The sequence below is a fragment of the Pleurodeles waltl genome, chromosome 3_1 (assembly GCF_031143425.1).
Source record: "Pleurodeles waltl isolate 20211129_DDA chromosome 3_1, aPleWal1.hap1.20221129, whole genome shotgun sequence".
Lineage (NCBI taxonomy): Eukaryota > Metazoa > Chordata > Amphibia > Caudata > Salamandridae > Pleurodeles > Pleurodeles waltl.
The window spans coordinates 1,925,378,738-1,925,401,192 of record NC_090440.1 but is presented as its reverse complement, the minus strand read 5'-3'; the positions used below and the strand labels follow the sequence as shown (position 1 = coordinate 1,925,401,192).

Below are 22,455 nucleotides of genomic sequence, written 5' to 3'. Positions count from 1 at the left end.
GGAAGGTGGCCTGGTGTGTGGTGGACACCTATGGTGCTGGCACCTTATACCAGGTCCAGGAAACCCCTATTTGTGAATGAAGGCAGTGTCTAGGAAGTCAGAGCTCTCTAGAGGTAGCTCTGTATGAGCAGCCAAGACTTATCTAGGAGAAGTGTAAAGCATTTGCAATACCGCAGCAGACACACAGTAGCTTATCACACCTGAAAGAACCACACAGTATTGCAAATATAAAGGTACTTTATTATGGTAAAACTGAACTAGATTACTTATAGGCTATCCCCCAACTGGATGTAAGAACAGACTATATAGACAATTAGGAATTAGCACCAGAAACATCAAGCATTGGTAAGAAATAGTGAAAAATAGTTAGGACCCTAGGGGAGGGCCAACCCGTATAATAAAATAGTGGAATGCAAAGTGAAGTCCCCCACTCAAGGATATGGAGTCATTAGAGGGGAGCTGGGAGAACACGAGACCTCAGCGACCAGGAGAGCAGAGGTAAGTACTTGGTTTTTCCAAGGACTAACAAGAAAACTTAGAGAATGGATTGTGCAAGAACAGGACAAGATCAGCAGAACTCAAAGGTGGACTCTGGAAGAGAAGAACCTGCAAAAGAAGGGGACAGAGTCCAGTCGACGATGGAGTGTTTAGTCAGGGCAGAAGCCACTACCCACTCTTTTGTGGATGAAGATCCGGGTCGACGAGGAGAGATGAAGATCACCTATGGAGTCCAGGAGCTGAAGAGAAGTTTCTTGGAGCCATGCAGATGATGTCTCAAGTCGGTCACCAAGTTGCAGTCAATTAGTGGTCAGGAGAACCACCAACAAGCCTTGGCAAATTCAAGAGGAGGCAAAAAAAGAGTTGTACGGCTGAAGAGCCAGGGGACTTGACCCTTGGAGAGGAGTCCGGGTTGACCCTCAGCAGTCAGGAGAGCCAGCAGAAGCAGTCGTAGCCCCCACAGGCAACCCACTGGCAGCAGGCACAGTAAGTTGCAGTGAGACCCAATCAGCACACCTGGAGAGGATTCCCACGTTGCTGGAGCAGCAGAGAGGTGACTGTCCTTGGAAGGATGAAGTGCTGGAGGCCGGGGCTACTCGGAGCCTTAAGAGCCCTTGAAGCAGGAGCTAACAAGCCTTGGTTGCTGCAAGAGTCATGATGCAAAGAGGTACTTTCCTGCAAGGAGAGGCCAGGGCTCACCATCTCCCAAGATGGACAGCAGGCAGAGAGAATCAAGAGGACCACCACATCACTTGTAATGCAGTATCCACTCAGTTCCAGGGGAGAGCAGGTCCACGCAGCCGGATGTTGTTGTGAGTCCTTCACTCCAAGGAGGATTCCTTCTTGCTTTCTAGTGCAGTTGAAGTCTTGCTGACCCCAGAGGATGCACAGTAAGGGAAATGTTGCAGTTGCTGGAAGGAGCCATGGAAACAATGTTCCAAGGCAAGGTTGTCTCAGGGGTTGCAGTCTTGTCGGTTCCTGAAGTGTCCAGTTGTGGTTCCGGTGGCCAGGAGCAGAAGTAGACGATGCAGAGTAGTCCTGGTAGAGTCTTGTGCACCGAATCTGGGTACCCACCCACAAGGGAGTCCCTAAATAGCCCTAAAAGGGGGTTTGGTTACTCTGCACAGTGACCATCTAGCAGAGGTTTTCGCTGACGTCACCTGCCCGACCTGGCCACTCAGATACTCCCAGGGGCCTCTGCAAATCTTATTTTCAAGATGGCAGAATTGAGTGGCCACCTGGAGGAGCTCTGGGCACCACCCCTGGGGTGGTGATGGACAGGGGAGTGGTCACTCCCCTTTCCTTTGTCCAGTTTCATGCCAGAGCAGGGGCTGGTGGTTCTGTGAACCGGTGTCGATCACTGACTGCTCCAGGACGCCTGCAAAACTGCAACAAAGTAGCAAGAGGACTACCAGCGACATTGTAGCACCAATCCTTCTGGCTTTCTCAACTGTTTCCTGGTGGTGCATGCTGTGGGGGGCTGTCTGCCTTCATCCTGCACTGGAAGCCACGAAGAAATCTCCTGTGGGTCGACGGAATCTTTCCCCTGCTTCAGCAGGCACCAAACTTCAGCGTCACAAATACTCTGGGACCCCTCTCATCCTGACGAGCGTGGCCCCTGGAACACAGGTGGTGGACCCAAGTGACCCACGCTCTACAACAACAACAACATTCCAATGCACAACATCACTTACACCCCCCACAGCAACACCATCACGCACAACAGCACCAAAAACACCCACACGACCCACGCCAACCCCAACAAGCCCCACAACAACGCTAGAACACTCCACAACAACACTACCACAACACACAACACAAACACCCCCCTCAACAACACCATCACACACCATACAACAACAGCCCCTGCAATCACCTTTACTGCATACTCCTAAACACCCGCTCCATACACAAACAGGCCATCAAACTCTCGGACCTGATCACGTCACATTCCCCGGACATTGCCTTCCTCACAGAAACTTGGATGAATCCCTCATCTGAGCCCGACATAGCCATAGCCATCCCAGAAGGCCACAAAATCCATTGTAGAGATCATCTAAACAAACCAGGAGGTGGCATCGCCATTGTACATAAAAATACCATAAAGATCACCACCAACACACTCGACAACCTTGACAGCGCAGAACACCTGCACGTCCTCATTCACATAAACGCCAACACCACCCTCAGAGGAACCCTCATTTACAGACCACCAGGAACTCGCCCCCCCTTCTGTGATGCCATCGCTGACACCATCAGCCCCCACGCCCTCACTTCCACAGACTACATCCTCCTTGGTGACATCAACTTTCACCTGGAGAACCACCACGACCACAACTCCACATCCCTATTAGACAACCTCACAAACCTAGGACTCAAACAACTTGTCACATCACCCACCCACTCAGCAGGACACACGCTAGATGCGTTTTCACCTCCAGCAACCACATAACCTTCACACACACCACCGACTGACCACCACTGCATCCATTTCTCCTTCTTAAAACTCCCCACACACCACCACCAACACACCACACCCTACCGCATGTGGGACAAGATCCCCTCAGAACACCTGAATGCCCAGCTCACACAAAACACCCCCCAACACCAACGACCCCAACATTTGCTGCCCATAACCTCACACAATGGATTAAAACCTGCGCAGACTCACTCGCCCCTCTTAGAAGAAACATTACCACCCGCAACATCAAGAACGCCCCTTGGTTTACCACTAAAATCCAAGCCTCCAAGCGTGAATGTCGCAAAACAGAAAAAGCCTGGCGCCAGGAACCCTCAATGACCAACTTCTCCACCCTCAAAACCACCATAGGCAAACACCGCCAACTCATAAGGACCACCAAAATGGCTTACTACAAGGAACTACGACAGTAACTCACATAACAGCAAGGAACTCTTTAACATCATCAAAGAGCAAACCAAACCCAAATCCTGCAACATCGACCCCACTCACACACAGAACCTCTGCAAATCCCTCTCCAACCACTTCCACCTCAAAATTTTAGACATACACAACAGCTTCACACCACCAGCACCCACCACCTCCAACACTGACATGACCAACAACAACACACACCCCCTCCTCAACCTACTACACACCTGGGCCCCCACCAACGACAAAGAAACCGAAGTAACCATGAACGCCATCCACTCAGGCTCCCCCTCGGACCCTTGCCCCCAGCGTATTTTCAACAAGCCCAGCCCAACCATCGCTCCCAAGCTTCGCACCATAATCAACAGCTCCTTCGACACCACCACCTTCCCAGAATCCTGGAAGCACGCAGAAGTAACCGCACTCCTGAAAAAACTCAAAGCAAACCCTGACGACCTCACAAACTACCTCCCAATCTCTCTTCTCCCCTTCCCTGCCAAGGTCGCTGAGAAGTTAGTGAATGCCCACCTGTCTCACTTCCTAGAGGAAAACAATGCACTCGACACCTCCCAGTCTGGATTCCGCAAGAACCACAGCACTGAGACCACCCTCATCGCCTGTACTGATGACATCAGAACCAGAGTCAACAAAGGTGAGACCATCACACTCATCCTCCTGGACTTCTCTGCAGCCATCAACACTTTCTGCCACCAAATACTCTGTACACGCCTCTACAATGCAGGAACCCGACACAAGGCCCTGGACTGGCTCGCCTCCTTCCTTGCCGAAAGGACCCAGAGAGTCCGCCTCCCTCCCTTCCAATCTCCAACAACCAAGATCATCTGCAGAGTTTCCCAAGGGTCCTCCCTCAGCCCCACCCTCTTCAACATTTACATGGCCCCACTCGCCAACATCCTCCGCCCACACGGAATCACCATCATATCCTACGCAGACGACATCCAGCTCGTCATCTCCCTCACCAGGAACCCCACCACCGCCAAGACCAACCTCCACGCCGGACTCCTAGACACCGCCAAATGGATGACAGCAAGCCACCTCAAACTAAACTCCAACAAAACCGAAATCATCATCTTCAGCCCCACCAAAACAATATGTGATGACTCCTGGTGGCACACCACCCTAGGACCACCGGCAACACCCACCACCCACGCACGCAACCTCAGCGTCATCTTAGATTCTTCTCTCTCCATTACCCAGCAAATCAACTCGATCACATCCTCCTGCTTCAACACCCTCCGCATACTGCGAAAAACTTTCAAATGGATACCCATAGAAACTAGAAAGACCGTCACCCATGCACTCATCAGCAGCAGGCTAGACTACGGAAACACCCTCTACGCTGGCACCACAGTCAAGCTTCAGCAGAAACTCCAGAGGATCTAAAACGCACCCGCATGCCTCATCCTGAACCTCCCACGCCATGAACACATCTACGCCCACCTCAGATCCCTCCACTGGCTTCCTATCGACCAAAGGGTCATCTTCAAAGTCCTCATCCACGCACACATGTCCCTCCACAGCACTGGACCAGCCTACCTCAAGGAAAGAGTGAACTTCCACATTCCCACCCGCCACCTCCTACCTTGCCCCCAAAACCTGGAACTCCCTCCCCACCAACCTCCGCAAGACCCAGGACCTCCTGTCTTTCAGAAACCACCTCAAGACATGGCTTTTCGAACAGTAAAATGGCAGCCCCCCCCCTATCTTTTCTCCCCAACCCCCCAGCGCCATGAGACCCTTACAGGCGAGTAGCACGCTTTATAAAATTTTTGATTGATTGACCCAGACTGTCCTGTGGTCCAACTGTCCAAATCTGGAGGAGGTAAGTCCTTGCCTCCCCTCTCCAGACAATAATCCTGTGCACCACGTTAACTACAGCTGCTAGAGCTCCTGTGCACATTTCCATAGAATCCTTCGTGCACAGCCAAGCCCAGATCCCCAGCATTGCATCCTACATTGCTCAACTCCCTGAGTTGACGGCTTCGTGGGACCCTCTTTTGTAGTGTTGAGACAAACGCCGTGGTCAGTCTTCTTGAACCCATGTTCAAGGACTTCTACGGGTGCTACCTTCTTGTGCATGGGCTCTCCACATTGCTGTGGGTGCCCTCTGTCTCCTCTCCCAAGTGGCGACATCCTGGTCCTCCAGCACCCTTTTTCTTCAACCGTGACTCTTGCAGATAGCAAGGCTTGTTGTGGTATTTTGCCAAGAAAACAACTCTGCACCCTCCAGCACTCCATGGGACATCTTCTGCACGAAGGAGAAGTTCCTAGCACCTTTCGTTGTTGCAGAAGCTTCAGCTTCTTCCATCCAGAGGCAGCCATTTTGCACCTTCAACCGGGGTTTAGTGGACTCCTGCCCCCCGGACACTTTCGCGACTCTTGGACTTGGTCCCCTTCCTTTGCAGGTCCTCAGGTCCAGGAACCTGTCTTCAGTGCTTTGCAGTCTGTTATGGTCTTTGCAAAATCCTCTATCACGAGTTTAGTGTGTTTTTGTGTAAATAGTAGTACTTTACTCCTACTTTCCAGGGTCTTGGGGTGGGGTATCTTAGACACCCTTAGTATTTTCTTACACTCCCAGTGACCCTCTACACACCACAGTAGCCTAGAGGTCCATTCATGGTCCGCATTCAACTTTCTTAGTATATGGTTTGTGTTGCCCCTAGGCCTATTGCATCCTATTGTATTCCACAGTGTTTGCACTACTTTCTGACTGTTTTACTTACCTGATTTTGGTTTGTGTGTATATTTTGTGTATTTTACTTAACTCATAAGTGAGTATATCCTCTGAGATATTTTTGGCACATTGTCCCTAAAACAAAGTACCTTTATTTCTAGTAACTCTGAGTATTGTGATTCTTATGATATAGTACCTATATGATATAAGTGGTATAGTAGGAGCTTTAGATGTCTCCTAGTTCAGCCTAGGATTCTCTGCTATGGCTACCTTTATCAGCCTAATCTGCTAGACCACTAATAATCTACTAATAAGGGATAACTGGACCTGGCACAAGGTATAAGTACCATCAGGTACCCACTATAAGTCAGGCCAGCCTACTACACTAAGGACATATAAGGGGACACGAGCATGCCAATTGTGAGTGCACAAAAGTCCAAGGTAACCTAATTTGGAGGGAGAGAGCACAATCACTGGGGTCCTGGTTAGAAGGATCCCAGTAAAAAAACAGTCTAAGCACACTGATAGTAGGCATAAAATGGGGGTAACCATGCCAGAAAGAGGGTACTTTCCTACATGGCACACAGAAGGTTTTCCAGTCATTCAAAGTCAACGGCTCTCATTTCTAATCCTGGTAATCATCCCATGCTTGTCAAATATTGGGTGGGGGAGGGGTTTGCCAGTGTAGGCTTTATGGAGGTAGTAGGCCATCGCCACCATGCACACCCACTTGATGCAGCTTAGGCCGTGGCTGTCTGGATCTGGGTCCACAAAGCCCAAAGCCCCGAACCAGCATGCAACAGCTGAAATCCAGCCAACAGCTCCACATGGCTGATCCACTGGGTTTCCAGCCTTGACCTCACACCATCAGCAGCACTCTGTGGGGGAACCAAAGGAGTTTCACGGAATCTTGAGATGGGGGCCTCACACAGAGCTCCATTCTATGTAACCACTCTGGCTGCCATCTTGGCCACACCCCCTCATATCTACATACTTAGGGATGATTTGAAATCTCCCATGACATCAATGGGCCAAGACAGCTGCACTGCATTGGGCCTTCTGAAGTTTTATTCTTTCTTCTCCAGGTGACATTTAAGACACATTTTATCAATCAAGTCTTTCGAGTAAAACACCAACACCAAACACCAAAGTATTTTATGATTCTGTGCTGTAAAAGAGCTACATCGTGTTCCTTTGAAGTTCTTTACAAAGTACATCTAATAGGATCTCCTAGGATTAGAAACATGGAGGAGCATTGCTCTAAATATTTGCAAGAAGGAAGAACCCACCCCCTGAGCTTATCTTTTTGACTTGTTGTTTCTCTATGCCTTAAAGCAATGTTTTTGTTGAAGGAGATGCACATTATTACATGTGTTGTGTTTCAACTTAGATGCAGGTGCAGATGGCTTTGTGAATCAAGTACGAAATACTTATGATCACAATGTGACATTGTCTTCAACCCGCCTCCCCACTATGGCTTGGTTATGGCTTGGTTTTGTACATCTTTGTTTTCCAAAACGAAGGAACTATATCCATCGATACCTGATGACTGTGAAATTTTTAACCAATCTTTGAATTAACTACATTTAGGAAGTTAGCATGTTTCTCTTTTTTAAAAAAAGACGAATTGTGTTTCTTCTATTTTTGTTCTTAATGCTTGCAAAAAATAATAATTTTGAAATAAAAAACATCACACTGGCCACATCACGGAATGCCAAGACCAGACCTACTGACTTTGCCATTGCTTGTTTTTTTATAGATAATATTTTGGACATTATTTGAACTTGGTATCCTTAACCACCATGAGCAACATAACAGTACTCTGTACATATGCATATGTCACCACAATAAGGACAGGATAGTTACATATATCAGTGTAAGGCAGCATACCACAGTACGCGTCATAGGCAGGGAAAATAGTAGGAACCTTGTCACTCTTGGAAGTTTGGGTAGTTTTAAGAATATGACGAAATCACTTTTGTACTAGGGGCTATTAGGTAAAGTTAGGGCTTGGACTGTCTTAAAACCTTTGGTCATGCTGAACTAAGGTGTGTGACCACTTTAGGATTAGTGCGATGGCTAAAGGTATGGAACAATAACTCTTGAAGTCTAAAGTCATTTTTTGGAAATGCATAGGATCATCTTAGTATTTTAGAGGTTGAATCACTAAGGGGCTGATTTAAGAGCCCCTAGCGCCATCCTAACAGCACATTAGCGTCATTTCTTTTTTCCACTAATGTGGTGTTAGATGGACAAAAATGCCGGGCCATATTTACAAAGTGGCGCAATATGTGCATTGTGCCAGTTTTTAACCCTCTGCACTACATTATGCCTGCACCAGGCATAATGTATGCAAAGAGGGTGTTCCCCCGTTAGGTGGGCCGAAAATGTTTTCCCCCACTTTTAATGCTTGCTCAGAGCAGTCGTTAAAAGGGGGCATGTCAATAAATTCTATGGGCCCTATGTATGCAGGAGTAGCACCAAAATGTTGGTACTACTCCTGCAGAGTACATCAATAGCGTCAGGAATGCTGACGCTATTGCTCCCTACCCTGCGCAATTGTGCGCCGTATTTTAAATACGGCACACCCATGGTGTCATGTAGGGGTGCTAAGGGCCGCAAGGAAAGTGGCGCTGCACTGTGTGCAGTGCCACTTTTCTTAAAGCAGCCCCTAAAATTCTAGGGACAGTGGAGATATCAAATACCAGTGGTATCACATGACCAATTCCCTTTGGTCCAACATATTTCCACCAACCATCTAAAATTGTTCCAGAAGGAGGAAGAGTGGAAAATACATAAAGAAAACAGGGCTCTTAAAGTACTATTTACTTCCTTTTACTGACACTGCCTACACCTCTCTTGAGATCAGGGGTAGAAAAAAAGTACAATGGGTACCAAAAGACAAGATAAGGGGAGACACTTGGCCGTCCCTGATTTACAAATAATATTATGCCGTGAACGTTACTGCTGGTAACATAAGAAGAGGCTGGGAGTTATGTGGTGAGCTTCTAGTTGGTTCACTCTTGAAAACGTGGATAACGATTCAGTAGTTCACCGCCATTACTGGGAATGTGACATTGGTCACTGTTGCGATTTGATATTGTGTGGAAAATAGAGAAGACCAGGACACATTGTAGGAGAGTGCAGCTGTTGGTTTTACAGATTTAGCTAAAGCAGTGGGGGACAGTGGGGAAGAGAGAAACGCATAAAATTACCTCACTGCCTTTGGCCAGTGCAAAGCCGCCTCCCAGCAAGAGCACGATGCCCCAAGGCATCTTCTCATGCACCGTCTTCCAGTTCAGCAGAGCAGGAGGAACTCGAATCTTTCTCTTGCCATCTAAAGGATAAGTGAGATCAATGACATGGGGAAAAGAAGTGTTCGTTAGGAGCAGAAATGTTTAGAAACGCTTAGAAATGATTTTAACAGCATCTGCACAACACGTGCCTGGAAATTTCTGGATTTCATGCATGAAAGAACTATTGAAAACAGAGAACTGCCTTATCCATCCTCAAACATATCACACAGTTTTGTACATATCTTGCAATTGCCATATAAACAATGACAGAAATGTGCGACTTGGGTAAAAAAGGGCTTCAGTGTCCTGGTAACCAAGTACATTAAAATTATACTTTTTGACTTGTAACTCTATCTGTGGTAAATGCTTAGACTGTCTACCTTGTTCTGTTAGTGCTGAGGTATAACACACCACTGCTGTGCTTGCAGTGCTGTGACCACGCTGCCTTAGTTGTCAGTCTCTCCTCGGTATACGAGTTTCTGGCATCAGGCTAGGACCCCACTGTCATATAAATTTAGAGTCACAGTAAACTCTTGCAGCGCAACACGTCCCTGTCGTTAAGAGAGAGGAGCTTTTGAGGTGGCATGCTCGTAGTTTTGCAGACATAGCATGGATGGTGGCACTTTTAGGGCCCTTCAGCCTATTTAACATGAGACCCTCATCTTTTTGCAGTTTGCTGTTGATTGTAAGCAGCTGGGATAGAACAATTTTCAGTGTGGGAGTGCTGCCATCAATGTTACGTCACTAAAGTCACAGGAATAGTGAAAATCCAAGTGTCACACAATGTGTAGCAAATGAATCATGCCCAATCAACAGGAGCATGGTAAGCATGTGGGACGTAGCCGGTAGTGCGTTTTGAAGAACACTATTGCAAATACATTACTAAAGCATGGTGTGATGGAACATTGTCATTTATAGATAGCACATTTTCTAATTAAATCACTGCTAAATTTGACCAGACATGCAGTTTTACTGATAAAACTATGAGGCATGCAAAGGATGATTTGCAGAAATTGGGTTTCAGCTTCAGCAAATATTTATAATTTGTGCATTACCAAGTAAAGTGTCTACATTTGTTTTAATTCTGTTAAAATCTTTGTTTCAAGTACACTTCAGAATTACAAACAATGAACAGCATTTGTGCTTTCTTAGTTGCTGATATATTTTGAAATATCTGAATAGTTTATTTACAGATATTTAAATTTTGTAGCACGTCAGAGAAAAACTGACATCCTACAGCATTTTCTTTCACACCCCAGCAAGATCGCAGCGCAGTTCACTTTGCAGTCAGAGAAAAAAAGTAAACACAAATCCCCACGTTAAGAAAACAGCAATTTGTCACGAGGCAGCCTGGCATTTGATCTCAGGACCTCATTACGAGTTTGGTGGTCCGTCGAATGCCATGGTGGCAGTGGCAGTCCGACCACTGTGGGGATGGCAGTCGTCCACCGTATCACAAGTCATGCTGGCTTATAGAGCAAAAACCGCCACGGTTCTGCTGGCACTGCCAGGAAGCACAGACTGCCGTGATCACAAGGCAGCACAAACAGGCCGGCTCAACCTGTGTTTAAGCCGGACACATTACGACGTTGCACACCGCTAATGTGACTGTGGCAGTACAAACACCACATCTCAGAAGGCGGAAACGGACAGTATAAAGGGAGACACTCAACAGGCAGACAGCCTCACACGTCCAATGCCGCCATGGAACCCATCACACATGTACTGCCGCTGTTGTTGATCATTGAAGGAGCACAAAATCAATGCTTCAATGGGCACAACTGAAGGTAAGCACACACACCTACCTGTGTAATTTCCCAGAATAACAGATCGTAGTGCCGTCATCCACGTCATATGGAGGACACGCTACAGGCATCAAGTACACGTCTCATTGTGTACACAATACAAATCATATATGAAGACGGACAAATTCACAGTCACAATAAGTCCCCTTTGGGCAGATCACTCACACTGCACAGCAACACTTCACAAAAACACACATCCACACATCTCAGGCACAGGGATAGTGAAGGCTACACAACATTGTCTCACACATCACCAACAAAACACAAACATCACATCTATCAATACAACTCACATTCTACACAGGCCAATGACTGTTGTCACATACAACACACATATATATCAATGTGGCACAGAACACAAACAACACTCCCAGTACACAGTCCTGGAAAGGACACACACATCCTAGCACAATGGAAGGACAATGACATGCCCAATAGACAGAGAGCCACACATCCACACATCTCAGGCACAGGGATAGTGAAGGCTACACAACATTGTCTCACACATCACCAACAAAACACAAACATCACATCTACCAATACAACTCACACACTCACATTCTACACAGGCCAATGACTGTTGTCACATACAACACACATATATATCAATGTGGCACAGAACACAAACAACACTCCCAGTACACAGCCCTGCAAAGGACACACACATCCTAGCACAATGGAAGGACAATGACATGCCCAATAGACAGAGAGACAATTAGACAAAGAACACCATGCTAAGAATACCTGAGTAATAGGGATAGGGACACCAGGAACACTCAGGGAAGGAGGCTGCACTTGGACACACCACACTTTCCACAAGCTCCTAAAACAACATGTGCACAGGAAGTCGTCCTACATGTGTCTCAGAGACAAACATTACTAGATCAAAATGTCATGCCCATCTGCACAATGTGGGAGTGCAAGTCAATAAAGCACATACTACTCCAATTGCATGGGACATACCTCTACAGGAACTATCTGCAAGGTACAAATACCTAAATGGACACATGCACAGTCAAATGCAAACAAAGCTAACACAACTGAACACACACTATGTCTGCACAAACAAAGCTGACACACATCGGATGAATACATAAGCCATATCAGGGACAAGTCTAACACCATACATGCTTACATTGGACAACACAAGATTAAATACATTCCATTCCAAACAGTACACAATGCCGTGACACCACCATTGCATTTACACCCACATATTCATACACTCAACATATAACCTTCTCTTGGGGCACACTAGCAGTGCCTCCAAAGTCAGATACTGCAAACAACAGCAAATGGATCAGGAAGCAGGCTCAAACAAACACAACTGTAGGCACACAAACCAAGTCACTCAGGAACAACATGAAGGTGAAAAAAGGAATTGCAGGACAAATATATACCCAAAAAAAACAACTGTTTGGGTTTAATAAACAGTAAATATTTTGAAGTCCAAAGGCCATTGGCCAGTCTAAATGCAGTCCAATAATAGCACAGTGTTGTGCCTAAACGTGATGCCCAACTTCAATGGTACCTGCCACAGGAAGGGGCATCAAGGGGACAGGCAGGCACCTCAGGTATTATCCCGGGGGAAGGGGGGAGTCACATTTAGAAGCGGTGGGTTTGAGTTTGGAAGGGGTGGTCTTCTTTTTGGGAGGAGTGGGCTTCTTCTTGGGGAGGAGAGGTATGGGTGCTTGCAGGGGGGCAGGGGAGGCCTGGGGGGGTAGAAGGAAGGTGCTGGGAGCTGGGTGGGGGCCTCTTGGATTTGTGGCGGGGAGTGGAGGGAACAGGGGAAAGGTCCAGGTCAAACAAAAAAAACCTTCTTAAGGACACGGAGACGTCAGCAGAAGGGTGTCGTGATTTGGAGGTCGAGGCAGTGGTTGTATGCTGTGTTAGTGTAGATGTCATGGGTGTGTGCTTCTGGGAGGCATGCTTGTGTGTGGTGTGTGTCTCTTGGGTTGGTGAGTGAGTGCGTTTGTGTGTCTTGGGTCACTGGGAGGTGGAGTGCTGGGGGATGGAGTGATGCATGTGGATGAGGCTGTTGGGGTGGTGGCTGTGGGTTGGCTGGAGGTGATGGATGTCTGTGTGTCTGTAAGTACGGTGCTTGTGGGTGTGGTGCTTGTGGTGGATGTCTGGGGGTCTGCTGGGGTGGTGTCTGCAGGTATGATGGGTGTAGTGGTTGTGTCAGTGACTGTTGGTGTGGTGCCTGTGGGTATGCTTGATGTTGTGTGTGTGATGCTAGGGGTGATGGGGTGCCTATGGAAGTTGTGACTGTTATTGTGTCCGTGGGTGGCTGTTGTTTTCTTGCATGCCTGTGTGTTTTGTGGTGCTTGTGTTTGTGTGTGCTCCTCTTGTGTGTTGATGTGGATGCGTTTGGATCTGTCTGTGTGCTTTGGGTAGGTAGGGGGAGGGAGGATTTAAACTGGGAAGAGGGAGAAGGAGGGGGGACGGAGGGTTGGAGGTGACTGGCTGCCATCAGTTTGGAGGCCAGAGCCTGAAAAGATCTCTGTAGGCCAGCTATCGCACACTGAATGACTTCCAGGAATGCGTTGGTCTGTTACAGTTGGGTGGCCAATCCCTAGATGGGATTGACAATAACTGATTGACCCACAGAGATTGTTCTCATGAGTTCAACAGCTTCCTCATTCAGGGCAGCGTGGATTACAGGGGCTGAGGCAGAGGTGCCTGCGGCGAAGGATACGCCCACCTTCTTTGATGAGTGGGCACAGCCAACTTGGAGGGGAGGAGAACAGGGAGGGCAGTGATAGAACGGGGGTGGTGGACACGGATGGTACAGCAGGATGCCCTGATGGGTCGGCCACCACTCTTTGGAGGAGGAATCCGATGATGATGAGGATGATTTTGCAGTCCCCCCGTGGCACTCCCATCGCCCTCTGGGCCACTGGATCCCTCTGTGTCAGTGGTGTCTTGACCCAAGGTCTGTGGCCAGATGCTTCCCTATTTGGCTCTGACCCGTCTCCTTCACTTGCCGGTGCTGATGCTGCAAAGACAGAGAGAAATAGGGTCATCACATGTCCATGATCACACTTGAACAAAAGCTCTGATTAGCAAACATTACCATGATTACAAGTATGCCCCAGCAACAAACACCAAGTGGCCAATACATGTGCTATACCATATGCATGCATGCCATCATAACTGGAAAATCAGGATCTCACACAACTGCAATTGCATAGCTGAAGTTGTGCAATCACAATGACCATTCAACCATCAGAAGACACCCTCAAAGCTTTGGCCCATGGAGAAAACCACGGTCACCTGTTGGCATACAATAGTAGGGCAATACAAAATGCATTTCCACAGATCCCACACAAGGTTATGCACACTTCTAATTGCCACATACATGATGACCCAACGATGAGGACTGATGATACAAAATCATGCCATGTTGATGACAACAGTACAATACCCATGTCACACTGGACACATATCAACAATGTACACTTCACCAAGTGATATTTGTCCCTTGAGAGTCAAGGAAGTAGTATCAATGTTGCTCAGATAGACCACACATGTGGCATGGAAATGAACACTGTAGACATCATGTGCAAGATGTAAGGGAGAGATAGCCCCAAAATTCACAACACAATAAATCTGCAAGTCCCAGGATAATCACCTCTAGTGTCTGGAACCCCTTAATATGACATACTTTGAGTGCATTAGCAGACGTCATTAGTCCCTTGAATGGTGGAGAGGCCCTGAGATTTGCATGCACTTGCTGAAGGCCCTCAACATGTTGCCTAATTGGAAGCTACTTCACTCTGCACATTTTGGTTATACAAACTTATATGTCTGTCTGTGGATGAATGCCTGCACCCACATACATGTGATGGCTACATAACTGCAAGTTACAAACCTTCCTCAGATCACATGTGCAGTGCACTTTTCTACATGATGCTACATCAAGGGCATAGATATTCACATTGTAGCTCTAAACTCTAGGCCTACCTGTCATGTCCCTCATTACTACTGCAGTTGTACATGCCAAATGACATGCTATGATGCATGAGGGTATGTCAGCTAATAAACAATGGTGACACACTCCTGTACGTGGCACAACATGGAATGTACCTCCGTTGTAAATGTCCTATTCCACACACAGTTTTCCATGCACATATATATGAGGGAATACAGACATCATCCCTTCAGAATAGGTAGACCATACATGAAATTGCAGCTTACAAATGTTTAATATAGAGAAAGTGACACATGATGACATGCAGGCATAAGAAATGTTGGCAACAGTGATGGCACATAAATCATGTCAATGGACATTCCCCACTTACCAAGGGAAAGTAGTGATCCATAGCTGCATTCAAAAACCTATGTAATACCTGTCACATGTATGTTAGACATCCTCACATTACAGACTGCAATCAGGCACCAACAGCCATCATACAATGAAGATGAATAGCTTCTAGGTGGCAGATGTCTATATACACATTTGCCCAGACACATGGTAGAGGACAGTGACCCATCACCTACTTACTTTTGGCCTGGGGAATTTAGAAGTAGTGATCTGTTGTATAGAAATTACACCCACTACAACAACAAACAGTACTTGATTGTTAAATGTACAAAGCCATATGTGGTCCCTGCAGAGCAAGTGGTTTGTGGATTCCATCCAGTTGTGCCCTAGGTCCCAGGGCCAATTGGCAAGGCACAACAGTATGCACCACATGACATGGCTACACAAACACTCACTCATCTACTGTGTGGCACATGGCTCGTCCCTAATTGTCAAGTGGAGCTGTCAGAACCTCACTCAATCACTTGGCAATGGGACAGGCAGGGATTTACAGTGTATTCACTCCCTTGTGGCTGCTGTTCTGTTCTCAAACGCCCATCAAGCTCAGGATAGGCCACCACCAGGATGCGGGCCATTAGGTGGGCCATGGCCCAATGGGCACCCCACCCACATTGGGAGGACAGCCCCAGCTGGGACTATGCGATCTTCGGGGCCCTCCTATGTATCTTCTAAAGGGTAAAAAAAACACTTACATTTTCGTTGCGCCACCCGTCTCCCGTTGCCTCCTGTCACCTCAATCCCCTTCTGCTGTCTCAGCATTCAGTGGGATACCAGAAAAGACTCCCCAGCAATCCCGGCACTGCTTTTATGCTAAACATAGCATGAAATCAGCGCCAGGATTGGTCTGAGTGGCTCGGACTGCCGCTCAGACACAGCCCTGGGGTCTGTGCAGTTTCCTTAGCCCGAAACAGCCGGCCAAACACACATGCGTACTCAGGTACACTCTCTCCTCCTCCCCCCTTCCACCTCCCATGGCCCTGCCCGCCCCTTCCTGTACTGCTGGCTGAGCCAGCAGATGAAAAATAAATCAATAGTGCAACTATCGTTTTATTTTTCATCTGGTGGCTCAGTCAGTGGGGCGACGCTCCTCTGCCATTGTGGAGGAGCTGCCCCTGAGGGTAAACTCCTTTGACATTAATGGACCAACACATTCACACTCTGTGAAAATGACTGCCTGCATGCAGTCCCTACAGGCAACTGCCAGAGTACAAACTCAAACATCACGCATGGTTGACAATGAAGGGACTGGCATGGTTGGTTCAGAAAGTGTCTACCCTGTCCATGTGTGGACACGTACAACAACAAATGCAGACTCATGTCACTTCAGGGGGTGGGTTATGTGCTATGTACCCACTTCAGGGGGTGGGGTTATGTGCTATGTACCCATACCATAGAACACTCCTTTGGACATATGTGTCCATCCTACAGAGATGGCATCCAAAGAAAAAAGGCATGCATTGCACAGTTTCTTCTATGTGAGCAAGCTACTGTGTCACACATCATGGCCTCCCATAAATCAAAACACTGTCTGCACTGTGGGAATGTTAGGTATGCAACAAGCTTGCACATGACAAATATGACCTGTGTGAAGGTGACAACAGGGCTGTGGGAATAAGGGACCTATCATGAGTCTGAGACACACATTGACAATGATGCTAAGTGCACATGTGAAATAGATCAATAACTCACCTTTGTACCCATTCCTAATCTAATCAAAGAAATGAGGCATTCTGGGCAGGATATTACACCAGAACCTTGTATTGTCGACATGACAGGAACTGATGGGGTACAGGGAGTGGGCACAGGGCCACAGTTGCATAGCCACAGTGACTCCACCTCAGCCTAGACCAGGACCCATACTGGGAGATACATGTTACACGTCCTGGTCTCTGCCGGCTGAGCAGACAGAACCTACATGACACTCCATTCCCATCACTTCCATGCAAGACAGCACATCATGTAGCCACCAGCTAATTGTCATGTGGTGTGTGTGTGTGGCAACTTGAAGGGCAGAGAGAGTGATGATATGCCTTCCAAACAGCAGTCCAGACAGAGCAGATGTGTGAAGAAATCTGTGACAAGATACACATACCTCACATTAAATACAACCAACACATACAACATGCATACTCAGCTCATGCTGTCATGCACATACATGATGTCTCATATATACAAAATCATGAGGAATGAGATGTCAGTGGATGGCTGTAATGGCACCTCACCTGGTTATGTGCATACAACACAAGGAGGATCCAGGAATACAAAACACATGCATAACACAATGTCAATTAACTCACCGTATTGCACTGTCCACCAATACCTACAAACTGGCCCTCCCATTGATGCCACACAGACTGCACATATAAGCACATGAGAAGTCATTTTGGCACACATGGCATATTCTAGCCTGTGAGGAGGGAAAGTATGGTAAAGTACAGAGAAAACTGTGCCAATGAGGTACTTATCTGCTTCTCTGGTGCACCACAGAGCTGTTCATACAGGGGTAGGACCTCAGTCACCAGCCTCTCCAGCGCCTCTGGTGAGAAGGCTTAGGCCCTATCACCTGCCGGACATGGCATGATTGCTCCGAGAGACGGTACACAGCAGCTCGGTAGTGGAGGTCTTGCTGGCACCAGTGTCAGGAGTCAAGTGAGTGAATCTGCAGAACATGGAGGTCACATCCACCACATGTGCGGTCGTCACCACCAGCAGACACAGCCATTTGCCCACGACCGCCATTGGCCTGCAACCGCCTTTGGCTGTGTCTGCCACGGTTGCAACCACCATGACAATTCCACCGGCGGTCGTGGTTCCTAACGTCCAGTAGAGTAGGTCATCCAGAGGTATTTAAGAGATCTGAAATGCGGTATTGGGCTTTATAAACTGCATCACATCTCAGAAAATGTAGTATGGAGTTCAAAAACATGCTTATCCTGTCTTGTCATGTAGGTCCTACTACTCAAACACCATTGTAGTATGTTGCAGAGCACAGAAGGCCTTTTACAGTGGAACACAGTCCACCTCTGTCAAAGGTCATTTTTGTGGTCGGTATATCCAGTCACATTTCGAGGGGCATTTGTGATGCACATATTTGAGTTTGGTCCAGATACATGATGTGGACACTTGTGTGGCAAACCATGGAGGTCGCGTGTGATCTTTGTGTTATTAGCAGCTATGAAGTGTACTGTTTACCATGTCTATCCCATCTAAAATGACTTGTTACATGTTAGCATTGACATGCATCATGTATGTAGCTGGGGACACAATGACTAATGTCAGAACTAATTTCTTGTCATTTGTAGTTACCCAGGGAGAGGGAGGATGTGTCAACCACCTGTCTAATATCCACTGCCGGACCTTTGGACCATGGAAGAATGCCACATCATAATCCTATATGTTCTGAATTGGCAAACAATAGTGGACTTATGTCATCAGTTGGAGCCAGATCTGATCCAGCTATTAGTAGTCCAAGCAGCATACCACCCATTATACAGGTTATGCCAGTATTGCACTTCCTAGCCACAGGGTCCTTCTAACGTACAGTGGCCCTGTCAGCTGGCATATCCCACCCCATGTCCAGTCTGGTGAGAGGATGTCCTCTCAGAAATGTTGAAACACATTGACAGCCACATCTAGTTTCCCCAACATGGGGATTTAACCCAGGTGAAGGCTGACTTTTATGGTTAGCATGCATCCCACATGGCCACATGGTAGAGACTATTGATGGCAAACATGTTGGCTTGGCCAAACTGAATACCAATGAACAAGTATACGGCAACAGAAAGAACTTCCATTCCATCAACCTCCTAGTTGTATGTTTGGTGGAACTATACATTTCACAGGTCTGTGCCCGCTATCCGGGTTCAGTCTATGAGTCATTCATTATGCTGAACAACACTATCCCCCAGTTGATGTCACAACTGTACCCAGAGAAGGCCTGGCTGGTTGTCTGGTGCCACACTTCTGATTAGAGGGACTAATTGTTGCACATATGTCCCATTCCTTAACAGGAGACTCTGCATTTCCAAACCATCCTTGGTTGTTGATGCCACTAAGGAACCCAACTATGCCAGGGGAAGTATGCTTCAGTGAGGCCCATGGAAGAACAATGCAGGTAGTGGAGCAGGCTTTTGAGCTCCTAAAGGCCAGATTTAGGTGTCTGGACCACCCTGGTGGAGCCCTTTTCTACTCACCCAGAAAAGTGTGTCAGATCACTGTGGCATGCCGCACCCTCCACAACATTGCCCTGCGGAGGAATATCCCATACATCCCAGAGGAGGGTAGTCTGCAGTGCCACCGGATGAGCCTCCTGAAATGCCAAGTGAGGGTGACAGTAGAGAGGAGGAAGGAGATGACTTGCGGGAAGAGCTCATCAATAACTACTTCTCATGGGTGTAAGTATGTCATGTGATGTAATGACTGTGACTGTACGAAGAACTGTAGTTGTCAGAATGTGTGGCGTAGAGCGTGGAGTGTTTTGGAAAAAACTGGGGTGCTAATGCTTTGCAATATTCATCCAAAGGGTGCACGAAGGGTAAGTCTTTGACATATCCCCACCTTGATATAGCTACATTGTTTGTGTCAGTCTCATTGCCAGGTAATTTCCCTTCAAGATACTTGCTGTGCGATTTGTGTAATAGGTATGTTTTCAAGCCTATACTCCTGACATCCTTATGTGGGCATTTCTGAGTTGCAACATTGGCAGGTATCCAATGCTATTCCGACATATGAAGTGAACATGGATTGTGTATGAAGTGTGTGCTTGGTGTGAAAAGAGGTGGTGAGAAAATAGTGGTGCCTAGTATCTGTGCTGTGTGGTAAATAATGCGCTCTGGCTTTAGTGTTTAGCTTTGTAAATGCAGAGGATTGTCCAGTGTGGCAATGTGTGTCAGCTGTGTTGTTTCCAAATCCATCCAATGTGCAGTTGTGTATTACTTTGGTGACCGCGGACTGCTGGGGTTCAGTGCCTGCCACTGCGACTTTGGACTTGTAATACGGTCAGTGGTTGGTTGCTGTGCTTTCGGGGCTGGAGGTTGGCTTGCCTATTTCCTAGCTCCGCACCGCTGCCGGTCTGCCTTTTTTGGTTGACGGACTTTGGTCCTACTGTATAACTCGTAATGCGCCTGTATGTAAAATTGCCAATATTGTGTTTTTTTGGGACCGCCAACATGGCAGTCTGGCAGTCTGACCACCAAACTCTGTCTTTGAACTCACAGCAAATGCAACGAGATAAAAGCAAAATGTAAATGCAAATTTATTGCTCATTCACCTTCTAAGTTCAGTATGGGTATTTTGGAGTGCTTCAGTACCCTCCCTCCACCTGCATCCCTACTTCCAGTCCCTATGGTTGCAAGCCTTTCAAACTTGTTTCTTTAGCTGAGATCTCTTGGGCTATGCTGTTACGAGTGCTGGGGATTTCTTCCATCTTCCCAGGGCATTTTTGTGATTAATTCTTCTGTTCACAACAGTAGTCAGCGAAGTATGGATATATAAATACCTTCTCAGCCCTGTTCCAGCCTGTTGCTCATCTACTAAAACACTACCTATTCTACCCTTCATTATATTTTCTTCTCTATGTGCCGTATGCCAATAGAATGCTTTTGAGGTTGAATTAAACGAGTCTGCATGAAGAGAGGTCTTGTCTGCAATGCAGTACTTATTGATGGATGTATATTTGCTACAGCTTCATGTGTGAAAGTATCTTGATTTGAAGGGCTTTAATATGATATTGCTGGATATGGAATATTAAGAATCTACGAAAACATGTACCGTTGAAACTATGATGGGTGAAGGTGTCTGGTCGTAAAATGCCATGAAACAGACTAAAGGGGGCTCCATAATCCCAGATGAGACCTGGGTAAACTGTAATATCAACGACAATGTCTCAACAGACATAAATCAAAAATTAACACAGATAATGACAAAATCACACAAAAACAAGAAAAAATGAAGCTTCAAGTTGTACGTTGCGAATATATTTCAAAACCAGTAAATAGTAATTTGTCTACTTAGAAAAGTTCACAGATGTGTTGGGGAGTATAGAAATGTGCTAGTAAAGTGCTATTTTAAGTTGTCCTTTAGGACTCAGGGGAATTCATGCAAATAATCAAAACCTGAGGGTATATTTACTAATGTTTACAGGGCACTCACAATATTGCACTACATTCATAGGCTTTCATAATGCATGTTAATCAAGCGCTACGTTTTGCATCCTGCCACGCGAACGCTCATGCCACGAACTTTGGTTAATATACCTGTAATTTGCATCACAATTATAAGAATGATAAAATTCACTATATACGAGGGGCACAGAAGACAAAAAGCAAGTTTACGGATTGGGAGCATTATTTGTACTTGTTTGGTGTTACTGCTTTGCAAAATAAAGATCGCCTTTCTTTTATATTGTATTGTATTGTATTGTGATAGCGTCCTTTTGATATTAGTAAGAAATTGATACTTATGATACTAATTTGGTCCAAAATAAAGTGGAGGTCATTGTGGATGTGTATTCTATGCGATGAAAGGTCAATTTTGCTTTGCCTTTTATTCACTAAAAAGAAACACATGTCCAGAGCAGGAATCAGCCTTTAAATTGGTGACATTCAGGTATTATTGCAGTGCTTAAAATACACTGAGGATGGAAAGACAAGGCCTCAGGCTTTAAACACAATGCTGCCTGCTGATAACCAGATTTTCGTGAGCGTAGAAATGTATAATTCGACAGCACAGAAGACAGCAACGTCCAGGATTTGAGGTTTGTTCTATCGTTTCTTACCCTTTTTGCTTTCCCATTCCCTTCCCCTTTCATCTTACCTAATGTGTTTTTCATCCTAAACGTTCAGCAGAGGGCACTCTGCCTGAGCCCCTAGTCCATTATCAAGTCAACGATGAGGCTCTTGTTGTGACTGGAATAAAGAGTTTGAACTTTACTGCCTTCCAGTTAT

At 46.6% G+C, this 22,455-nt stretch overlaps 1 protein-coding gene across 1 annotated transcript in view; it reads right to left on the bottom strand.

Annotated features, from left to right (window-relative positions):
- The window catches only part of LOC138285788 (solute carrier family 13 member 2-like), a 266,384-nt gene that overhangs the window by 44,174 nt on the left and 199,755 nt on the right, over positions 1-22,455 (bottom strand). Inside the window, exon 9 of the mRNA XM_069226166.1 lies at positions 9,299-9,420. Coding sequence (XP_069082267.1) covers positions 9,299-9,420 — 122 coding nt within the window. The remainder of the gene's footprint in view (positions 1-9,298; positions 9,421-22,455) is intronic.